We start from the raw sequence: 12427 nt of genomic DNA on the forward strand, positions 1-12427 counted from the left end.
AGATGAGCTATGGGATGCATATCATTCTATATTGTGTTTCAATCCTGCCTCTAAATGGTTTCTTATGTGTGGAAAACTCAATAAATACATTTAAAATTAAAACACTGGCCAATACTGAATGCAGGCAATTGAAATTAGAGCGTCCATTGTTTGACTTTAAAAAGAGCAAGAGCATACAAGATCATCTAGTTAGGGCAGCTCGAACCACCAAGAAAACCACGCAGACACTTACTGAGATGTGGGGCCTCCCACCTACACGGGGCCACCGCAAATGTGGTGGTTGCAGCGTTTGTCACTTAAAAGCTGACACTAAGCAATTTGTGCATGCAAACATTGATGTAACCGTAACCAATTTTTCCAACTGTAACACTCAAAATGTAATATATGCAATTACATGCCCTTGTAACCTAATCTATATTGGGAAATGCACGCAAAAAATCTGAATCAGAATTTGTCAACACCGGAGTCGCGTTAGATGCCAAACGCCTAATGTACCACTTGTTGAACATTTCACCAATCAAGGCCACACTGAGGACGACTTACTGTGGCAAGTAATCAATGTGATCCAACAGCCCCTCGTAACTCTAACCTCAGTGGTATCCACAACAAGGAGGAACTGAAATGGATCCTGCGCACGGATAGCCTCCATACTGGACTAAATCGCATGGAAGACTGGACGAATTTGCTATAACAAGGTCATTTGTCACTCTGATCCAAGTTTTTATCTTATCATGCTGATAAGACTATAGCACCGCAATTGCCAACTTGTGCTGCCTTGTGCTTAATACTAACTGTGCTCAATATAACTGTGATCACCATCATGTGTTCCGGCTTACATTTTTCAATGGTCCTATACCAAACTGCTATGCCACTTGTTGGTCTAGACTGTTCTTATTTCATACTGTGACACCGATTTTATCTGATCTACATATGCTGTGCCATAATCCTTGTGCTTATTGCAACTGTTAGTACTTGCCCCCGGTATATTTTATCACTTGGAAACCCTATTGCATTAACCTATGGCTACCTACTACCCTTCGGACACACTATTGGTGAGCCAGAAGGCTGTATATTATACCTCAACTATGTCCATCAATGTTACCACATGCATAATTTGTCACTATCCTTGCATTTGAAATTAGAACTGGTTGTTCAAATACTCATGCCCTTCCCATCCTGGTCTCACCCAACACCCCGTATTGACTCTGTCACTTTTATCCCCTCTACTCCATCACTCAGCATGTAACCTCTCTCCCATCATGGCGCCCACCTTCGGCCGCTCTCTTTTGGGTTAATGCTCCAGTTACCAAGCCACGCGCATGTGCACTCTCACGCCACGCTACTTTAGAGAGCTATCCTCACACACATTCGGTGTTCCAGCATAGCCGGGCCTCATTGTACTACCTCGCTCAGTGATCACAGCTCCTCATGGTGTAGGCACTCTGCGCCCGTATCTCTGCCATACATCACAGCCAGATTCAAGGTAAGTGCCTCAGCCACCTCCTAGAGGTATACCCAGTAGCTTGAGGTCCTCAAGCCTACCTTCCACTTCCTCACTCTCATTAGCTTCCTCCCTCTTATCACCCTCCAGGAACTGTATTGCTTCAGCTCCCCATTGTGCCCTCACCTCTCTGGATCGCCAACTTGGTGAGTATAACTCCGGGACCGCACCCTTGCTCGCACTGCACCTCGGACCAAGGCACTTTGTAGCCTTGGCAATTATTCTTGCAGCTATCCCGTAGACTTATCTTGGAATTTGGATCCCGTGGGGACCAATACTTCGTTCTCCCCCACCATCTCCTCCCGGTAAGCGCCCACCTACTCTGCTTACGATACCCTTCTCTTTTTTCCCCCGACTGTCGCTATACTCACTCTTTTTGACACCCCTTGTATCAGGGGTTGCTTTTGTTAATTTCAGGTTGGCTTGGATAGTATTTTACCAATCCAAGGCTGTAATGCTGTGCCTGGAGTGGAAAAAGGCTTTGACAATTTACAGCTCAACATGGATAGCACTGTCCTAATCCTATGCTTAAAGACTTTGCTATGGAAATGGTAAAATACTTTGTCCCTTTCTATGTTGGTGTGGATAGCACTGTGCTAATCCTACACTTAAAGACTTTGATAGAAGAGCAGACATTTGAGGCTAGCACATTTAGAGTGTCTCTGGTGTTGAGAGTGCTCTGTGCTGGAGATGCTTTCCACCTAAACTTGAGAACTACCCAGAGTTCTCTGCTTCTTTTTTTGCATAATTTATGCTTCACTTTACATCTGAAATGGTATTCTTTTGAGATATACTGGGTACTCCCTTGTGTCTGGACAAAGCTATACCTCTTTGAAGAGCTCTAATGAGAGTGAAACACATGTGAGGGTTTCCTTTTATTCATTTCAGGTTGGCTTGTATGGTATATTACAAATTCAAAGATGTAATACTGGGCCTGAATTGGTAAAATGCTTTTGTCATTTTACAGCTCATCGTACATTGCACTTTGCTAATCCTTTGCTTGAAGACGTTGGTGTAAAATGACGAAAGACTTTGTCCCTTTCTAGCTCGGCATGGATGGCACTGTGCTAATCCCATGCTTAAAATCTTTGCTAGAAAAACAGACATTTGAGGTGAGCAGATTTAGAGTGTTGAGTGTGCTCTATTCTGAAGCTTTCTGGAGCAGCTCTCCAGCTAAACATCCCAGCGTTCTCTGCGCGTGTGTGTGTGTGTGCAGGTGCGTGCATGGATGCTTGTGTGTGTGTCCATACGCTATTATCCATGGCCCAATGTGCACCTCCCTGCACCCCCTCTACCCACCACCTCCCTCCGTAAACTTTCCTTCTAGTGAAGCCACTGCTGAAGGCTACAAGAGGATACATTAAAACAGTCTGATATGCTTACTCTGGACAGCTGGCTCAGGTAGAAGTCGACTAAGTCCTGGGGCTCTTCTTGAATTCCATATTCTTTGTGACTTTCAATCTCCCCCTTCACAAAATTCTTCAAAAATAGGTCAGTCTCAAACAACTGCTTTACTGGTCCTGGAAGATGCTGCATTAGCCGTGGGAAAGCATTGAAGAGCTGGAAAAAGAAGCATTGATTCAAATAGTGAGTCCTGTATCTCTGACACTGACACTTGTCTCAAACCTCCATACCAACATTAGGAATACATGAAATAGTCAATGTCACAGGTGCACAAGAACCAGGGCTGTAATGTGCCAGTGTGTGTACCTGGCATGGTTTGAATATCACACTAGAGGTGCATACAACCATAAAACCGAGGTGAGACTCTAGCGTTTGTGGCCAAGCAAAAAAAGAATCCGAATAATCTAAATCAACAACTTAACTTAGAACTAGCAAACCTAGAGACTCTCCACGCTACTCAGATACAACATGGAGAAGAAAGCCAGAACACCCTGCAGAAAATACTAGTTCTTAAGACAGAAATTAATGCTGGTCTTACACAAAAAGCGGCCGAGACCTTTCAAGCAAATCAAAAAAATATCTATGAGAACGGAGAAAAAATTGGCAAACAACTTGCACTATGAACACGCCAGAAACAATCCCATAGAGCTATCCAAATAATTGAGTGCGAGGGGCGGGAATATACATATCCCGGTGATATCGCAGGCGTATTCCAATGTTATTACCAAAATCTTTATCAAAATGAAGATTAACTGCATACGATAGATACTAAAAGTTTTTTACATCAATGGCTGCCTCAGGCCGAAATTAGTTCAATCGACGCCTTAGTCAGAGAAGATCTTGATAAAGAAATTACGAAAATAGAACTCGAATTAGCATTATTAGAACTTGCTAACGGTAAAGCAGCAGGTCCCGATAAAATCCCTTTGGACCTCTATAAAATTCTTGGGAAGCAGATCATCCCCTATTTATTGGATTTGTTCCTTGGAGTTCAATATAGTGGCACACCACCTGAATCCTGGAAAAGCACAAATATTGTCATGTTTCCTAAAAAAGGGAAGCCTGCCAAATTACCATCTTCATATCGTCCCATCTCATTAATAAACTCTGATTCGAAACTCTATGCCAAGGTACTCGCTAACCGGCTGAGCAGGGTTGTTGAGCGTCTTGTCTCCCCGTGGCAGCATGGCTTTATTCCCGGCAAGGGTACAACAGATCACACCCGGAGAGCTATTTCCCTTTTTGACATCATGGGAGCCACGGGGGGGGGCGGATGTCAATGATCCTGCTCAACGCCGAGAAGGCGTTTGATCGCGTCTCTTGGCAGTTCCTGTGGGAAATATTAGAATTAAACAACTTTGGAAAGGCCTTTATTAAAGCTATTAAGGCTCTCTATGTAGAACCTAGAGCCAAACTCTCCATAGATGGTGTCGAATCAGAGTTTATTAACATCCAAAGGGGCACGAGGCAGGGATGTCGGTGCTCCCTAATTCTATTTGCTCTATATATCAACCCGTTGATATTAAAATTGCTCGTATCTCCAGTAATAGAACCTATAATTACAATAACATCTAGTACAAAAATTCTAGCCTATGCCGACGACGTGGCAATATTAACTTCTAACCCCACTGAGGCCATTCAAGAAATAGAACAAATTACCCAGACGTTCGGTTCCTACTCAGGATACTCTCTGAATAGGGATAAAACCATGGTCTTGTGCACTGAAAATACTGTTTTTGAGAGTCCTTATAGAACTAGTCAGGCTACATATCTAGGTGTGGTTCTATCTGCTACAATTAAAGAAATTACACAGATCAATTATGATCCCTTGATTAAGAAAATAAAAACAGATCTCACCAGAGTTATTAATCTCCGGTTGTCAATAATAGGTAAAGGGAATTATCTTAAAATGAATATCTTCCCAAAAATTCTATATCTATTTCGTGCAATTCCCCTGATTGTTGAGGACAATATCATCAAGGCTCTTGATGCTAGTATGTCAAAGTTTATTTGGAACTTTGGCAAAATCAGGAGAGCTTTACCACTCTTATCGCTACCTCAACATAGGGGAGGGTTAGCCATTCCAAATCTTACATTGTATCTTTGGGCAACTCTTATTCAGCAAATGGCTCCCCTATTTAACACTAAACCTATAGCCACTTCCATAACACACCAATACATACCTTCAATTTATGAACTAATATTGGGAGACACCGCTAGAGGGCTATTACTAAGACAGGTAGAGCCTTCATATTTAAAAAAAACCAAATTCAAGGTAATTGTTGATGCGTGGAAGGTTTGGAAAAAGGTATCAAAAAATCTTGCCATACAAAAGTACACTAAATACACCCCTCTTTGGCACAGCTCGATTTTACCATCGTATCTCAATGACAATATTTCTAGAGGATGGGAACAATCAGGTATCATTACTTTGGGTAATTTTATTGGACAGGGACCTACGCCAACATTTGAGAACCTACAACAACATTTTCAGATACCCCCAACCGACTTTTTAAAATATATTCAAATCCACTCATCTATTCGATTTAACATACCACAGATCGAATTAGATAATATTCCCTTTTTCAAAATTATAGATAGGCGAACCACTAGGATAGGGACCATCTATGAAATACTAATGAAAAATCTTAGTGACGACATAGAGCGAGTCGAGACACTTTGGGCTACTAAACTATCTAACCCAAATATAGACATTGATACCTCATTGATTCTGTCATCTAAATTATTTTTAGCCTCCAACTTAAAAGCCCAGCACTACAGAACAGTTTATGATCTTTATTTTACACCCTCCAAATTATTCTCATGGGGTCTCCAGACAAACGACAACTGTCCAAGGTGTGGTCAATCTCCGGCGAATCTCATTCATATGTTTGCCGAATGCCCCAAGTTAGACTTAATTAAAACAATGATCTCAGAATTCTGGACTGAAATAGTTAGACATGAATTAAGAACTTCAATGACGATATATGTTTTGGGTCATTATGAATCTATGGGGTATAGTAGGGAAGAACTTTCGTCAGTATTGCTTGGTATGGCAGTGCTCCGAATCATACTGGCTGCCCGCTGGAAAGACTCAGAAGCCCCTACTTTCCAAATGTGGTTATGCCGATTCCTGGGAATTTATAAGTATGAGATAGCCATCTACAAAACCAAAGGAAGGAATTCTAGAACACTTGGGACTCAGATTTGGGCCCCTATTACTAGATGGTATAATAACAAAATGAACTCTTAGAAATTAAAATGGTTTGAATTATATCTACATGTGTTTATTTTTTCTTATGTATACAAACATTTGAATTGATTTTTTCTTTTTCTTTTTTGTAAACACCTATTAGTTCTTTATTCCTCAGTGCTGTATTTACAAATTCTGCGATTATAATTTTTTTTTCTTTTATTCTTCTTTTCTGTAATTTATGATGTATATTTAAATGATTTAGTTTCCTTGAAGGTTTATTACCAATATATGTATCCTATTCTTGCTCAAATAAAAAAAAAAATAAAAAAAAAGGAATACATGAAATAGTCAATGTCACAGGTGCACAAGAACCAGGGCTGTAATGTGCCAGTGTGTGTACCTGGCATGGTTTGAATATCACACTAGAGGTGTCATACAACCATAAAACCATAGGGAACAGCAGCAAATGTGTCAGCAGAAAAGGTCGAATGTTCATATATGCCATGCGTTGGACTCATGTGGTTGGTTGTATGATGGAACAATGCAGGGAAATACTTTGAATGCCTTCACCACACATTTTTTACCCTGCATTTTCTTAGAATGCATATGCTTTTACAAAGCATGCCTATACCACGCATTGTTTATATATACACCTGGTGCAATAAACTGCAATTGGCACTACCTGAGAGCGCGGACAATTTGTTCTGTTTTGTGTGGTGATATTGTCGGGCTGCTCTGCCGACTCTTCCGCGCCACCTACCTTGGGCCAAAGGATCCTAGTTGGAGCGTCGGCGCGTGGTATATATATGTATATATATATATATATATATATATATATATATATATATACGCTACATAGGCAGCACGATCAAGGAGCTCAAACTGAGGATCCTGGAGCACCAACGGGCGATCGAGAAAGTAGACATCTCATATCCGGTCGCCCGGCATTTTGCAGAGGAGCATAGCAAAGATCGCAAGCAACTCCGATTCTTTGGATTGGACATTGTTCCACCTAATGCAAGAGGAGGCGATAGGCTGAGGAGACTCCGCAGATTAGAGTCCAGATGCATTGTGGATCTCTCTACGAAACAACCTGGTGGGCTCAATAGCGGGGAGGAACTAGCATACCACTTGGGAAAGTAATATCATAGGAGGAGTAATTTGTCCTTTTCGATAGGAAGCTCTGTACATTAAAGAAAATCCAACTAGAATATGTATACTCCTTGAGGACAAAAATAACAAGAACACTGTAAGAACAGGTATATATTTTTCCAAACATGCTCTACCGGTAGTTTTCCAATTCTGATATTCACTGACTTCATCTATGAATTTCTGTATCCCTTTGTTGAACCTTAATTTTGACTAAAAATGTTAACTGTGATATTTATACTTCTTGTCCCCCGTTGAAGTCGAGTATGGACTACCATAGATGTGTAAATATGTTAATAGATTTATAATCCAACTTGCATATATATGCACTGTACATGATAAATATGAGACTTAATTTGCGTATGCATGTATAGATAATAGGATTGAGCTTATAATTTTGAACAAAGGCTTTGTTCTTCACTGCGGATTATACGGCAGTACAGGGATAATCACATACAAAACGTGGCCTGAGAGTATCCATCTTGGCAACCTAGCTACAATTTTTATCTTAAAACACACCTAGACGGGGTTTAGTCCAACTTGAATTTTGTAAATAATGTAGAGTCATTTTTTCCTTTGCAAGTTCCTTGAACCTAAAGATGTAAATGTAAATGTAGTTGAGCTTATATAGTGCACAGCTACCCGCAGTGGGTGTCCCGGCGCTTGCTTAGGGAACCCGTCCTGATATTCCCCTGTGTGATAGCCCCAGCGGGTATCCACAAGGTGAAAGTCAGGCATCCCGCCGCGAGGGGCCGTTGTGGAGATTAAGCAAGCTATTGCCCAGAGTTGCAGAGTGTGAACCCGTGAGTCGAGAAGGCACCGGAGCGAGAATTATCGAGTCTGTGGAATTTTTAGCCCAAGACCCGCCGAGGCAGGGAATTGAACCCTGGTCCAGGACCGATCTCAGCTTCCGGGTCTGCCGCCTCTAACCCCTGAGCCACACTTCTCCAGTATTTTTCTGCTAGATATTCAGCAAATAGCAATATCTAGGAATCATGATGAATTATGACGTAATAATTTGGTTCACTTCCACTTACAGGATAGGAACATAATTCTTTTCTTTCATGTGCCTGGCGATTTTCCTTACTTCTTATGTTTTTTGCACTGTCTTGATTATGTTAGCATTGTATAAAAATGCCATAGGACACAAGCCGATCCACGGCTTTATTTTTCAAACGTGATCATTTCATGTTTAAATCAGTTAAGACCCTTATCTGGATAGAACACCATTCCAAGATGGCGCCCATAGTGGCTCAAAGGGGTATAGTCCTATGTCTATGACAATGCTCACAACCTGTTTATTTATATAATGGATTGTAAGATGTGGATGAATGACACACTGACGAAGGCTCACGCCGAAACGCGTCTGTGCTTCTCTTTTCCCTCTAATTAAACTCTGGTTTAATCTTGGTCCGCGAGTGCTGCCTCTTTCTTGTGGATTCTAAGGAGAGTCGAGCGACAATATATATATATATATATATACGTGTGTGTGTGTGTGTATATATCCATACTAATAATATAAAGAGAGAGCCCAAACCTTTGAGGCGGGTAATCTCAGGAACCACAGCACCAATCACAACACCCAATACAGCGTTGGAAAGGGCAGTTCCAGCCGAAGGACATAGGCTATACAGACGCCCACCATATACATTTAAAATGTAAAAGAACCGTGCCAGCAAAGTAGTCCCTGGTGGGCGTGTCTGCGTTGTGCTGTGGGCGTGTGCTGTGGGCGTGTGCTGGGGGCGTGACAAACACTGGGGGCGTGTGGTACGTTCCACCCTTCATGCCATGTCTCATATTGTGTGCTAATCCCACCCTACTCCCTTTAAATACCCCTGCACCCCATGATCATAACCCACCCTTACTCCTTAAAATACCCCAACACCCTTAAACACTAACCCATCTTAACCCTATAAATATACCCTGTACCCCAAAACCCAGACCTATCCCTAAACCCTAAAAATACCCCTATACCCCAAAACCCAAACCTAGCCCTGAACCCTATAAATACCCTTGTACCTCAAAACCCAAACCTACCCCTGAACCCTAAAAATACCCCTGTACCCCAAAACCCAAACCTAGCCCTGAACCCTAAAAATACCACTGTACCCCAAAACGCAAACCTACCGCTGAACCCTAAAATACCCCTGTACCCCAAAACACAAACCTAGCCCTGAACCCTTAAAATACCCCTGTACCCCAAAACCCAAACCTACCCCTGAACCCTAAAAATACCCCTGTACCCCAAAACCCAAACCTAGCCCTGAACCCTAAAAATACCTCTGTACCCCAAAACCAAAACCTAGCCCTGAACCCTAAAAATACCCCTGTACCCCAAAACACAAACCTAGCCCTGAACCCTTAAAATACCCCTGTACCCCAAAACCCAAACCTACCCCTAAACCCTAAAAATACCCCTGTACCCCAAAACTTTGGTTTTTCTTTGTGCGCCATAAGTTGGCAGGGTATGCTCAGACGTGAGTCCCTTGCTCACTTTGCCACTGGATTCAAGCAAGCTGGGCTGAAGACGACTGAAATGCCAGAAACCGGTCCTCGGTAGCTTGTTTCGGGTCCAGGGAAGGCATGGATTGGCAGTTCGGGCTGGACTGTTCCCATGAGGCACAGGGTCAGACTTATTTGCATATGGCCATGTCTGAACTAGGGTGGCAGAGCGGGCTAAAGAACGTTGATGGATTAAACCAAGATCAGTTGACTGGAGGTGAGTGCTTGTATTGTCAACGCTCTGTCCATCATTTCCTTTGTTTTTTCTTTGTTCGCCATAAGTTGGCAGGGTATGCTCAGACGTGAGTCCCTTGCTCACTTTGCCACTGGATTCAAGCAAGCCGGGCTGAAGACGGCTGAAATGCCAGAAACCGGTCCTCGGTAGCTTGTTTCCGGTCCAGGGAAGGCATGGCTTGGCAGTTCGGGCTGGACTGTTCCCATGAGGCACAGGGTCAGACTGATTTGCATATGGCCATGTCTGAACTGGGGTGGCAGAGTGAGCTAAAGAACGGTGATGGATTAAACCCAGATCAGTTGACTGGGGGGGGGACTGCTTGTATTGTCAACCCTCCGTCCTTCATTTCCTTTGGTTTTTCTTTGTTCTCCATAAGTTGGCAGGGTATGCTCAGACGTGAGTCACTTGCTCACTATGCCACTGAATTCAAGCAAGCCGGGCTGAAGACGGCTGAAATGCCAGAAACCGGTCCTCGGTAGCTTGTTTCTGGTCCAGGGAAGGCATGGCTTGGCAGTTCGGGCTGGACTGTTCCCATGAGGCACAGGGTCAGACGTATTTGCATATGGCCATGTCTGAACTGGGGTGGCAGAGTGGGCTAAAGAACGGTGATGAATTAAACCCAGATCAGCTGACTGGGGGTGAGTGCTTGTATTGTCAACACTCCGTCCATCATTTCCTTTGGTTTTTCCAAGAATTATACCTACACTTTCTGTGAAACAGTTTTTGTGGTGTCTGGTCACAAATTAGCCATGGTTATCTCTCTTTTATTTTTAAATCACAGGTTGAATTTGAGTCAGCAAAACAAAAGCAGTTCTTGGTGTTGCATTCTTAAGTACAGAATATTTTCTACCTCTATATCTTTGTTGTAAAGGGATTTACATAGCAGGAATATTATTTTCGCACATATTTGGATTGTGTTTTCTCATATGCAATTCATAAATGTGTGGTTAAGTCAAGTTAACTAATTTTATGGCTTTCTTTACTTCAGGTCCTCCAGGGAGACATATGTAGTACCTTTTTCTTTCTGAAGGTTTGCTGCTGCTAACTAATCAAAAGAATATTGAAAAACAAAGACACCTCTCCACTCCCTCCATGTGAAGGGGACCTTCTTATCCAATGAAAGGCCATTTTAAGCTTGAGTTCACAATATTTTGGAAAAACAGACTCAGATGATGACAAAGTGCATCTAGGTAGGTCTTAACAATCAGCAGGGATCAAGGGGGCTACCTATCTCCTGTAGAAGTGATTCATCTCCATTGAGGGTTTCACCCTCAAAGCTATGATACAGATGAGTTTGGTACTGGAGCCTCAAGAGGAAAATATTTTCAAAGGGATGAATTAAGAGGTCTAATTTTGTATATCTTCATCAATCTGGGATTACCTGTAGATGCTGATCGTCCTTCTACAAGTGGTGATTGATTCTGACTGTTTAACCAACCAGTTTATTCAAGGTTCCTCTTGTACTCAGCTGTTCATGTCTTCCTAACGAGAGAATGGAAGGAACCAGAGAAGACTTTGGTTCCCAATTGTTTGGGAACGCATTAGCCTCTGGCAAAGCGGGACATGGATTTTCCTCAGAAACCAAAAACAGATCTATTACTTTCCAACTTGACAGGCCAATCAGCCAAGTCAGAGGAAGTCGTGATTCAAGACCCAGCGAATCAGAGGGTAGACTCTATTTTAAAAGAGCCTGCTCGGGTTTGAATCAGAGGATTAAGGGTAGTGTGTATTCCGTCCACACTTCTGAATCTCTGGTTTGTGGATTTTCTAGCCTTATCCTTGGGAATGGTGAAGGAGAAAGATACATTCAATTTTTTGGGCAGCCATGGAGGCTCAGGCAACATTTCTGTCTCACATAAACTTCATTAATCTCAAGGCATCAGCTGGGCCAGCAAATGGAATAGTACTGGAAAGGAGAAAGGCCAATTCAAGACTGAGTTTATTTCTTGACAGTAGAGATACTCCATTGCGACAGAGTATGCTTACCGCCAAGAATGAGGTTCTCTCTCCAAATTTATATGTGATGAGACCTTAGGATTTATCACATCGGAGACTACTATGTCTCTGCTGTGGTTGTCCCCCAACAGCCCTGCAGAGTATGGGCTGTCAGAGGTTAACCTGTCATATTGCCCACCTAATTTAGATGGACAGAATGACAGGTCAGTTTTCACCCTGGCACTAAGAGGCAGTGAAAACGTTTAAATGCTCCCCTCACCTTGGGAGAGAACTCCCATGGCTAGGGAAGCACTTTTTTATTTAAAAAAAGAAAAATCCCTTCTTGGGATTTCCTTCTTGAAAATGAAAAAGCAAACTGTTTGGTACTGGCTCCGTCCCGCTGCCAATGTAATTAGGTCCTAAAGTGGGCAACAGAAGCGTCCTTACCAGGCTTTCAATCCTACTGCAACACACTCCTCACTGCCCTCCCTCAAACCACCGCAGG

At 42.6% G+C, this 12427-nt stretch overlaps 1 protein-coding gene across 1 annotated transcript in view; it reads right to left on the reverse strand.

Moving 5' to 3' along the window:
• The window catches only part of LOC147684140 (cytochrome P450 2J2-like), a 95232-nt gene that overhangs the window by 32680 nt on the left and 50125 nt on the right, over positions 1 to 12427 (reverse strand). The window contains exon 5 of the mRNA XM_086944530.1: positions 2885 to 3061. Coding sequence (XP_086800656.1) covers positions 2885 to 3061 — 177 coding nt within the window. The remainder of the gene's footprint in view (positions 1 to 2884; positions 3062 to 12427) is intronic.

The sequence above is a fragment of the Lissotriton vulgaris genome, chromosome 11 (assembly GCF_964263255.1).
Source record: "Lissotriton vulgaris chromosome 11, aLisVul1.2, whole genome shotgun sequence".
Taxonomy (NCBI): Eukaryota; Metazoa; Chordata; class Amphibia; order Caudata; family Salamandridae; genus Lissotriton; species Lissotriton vulgaris.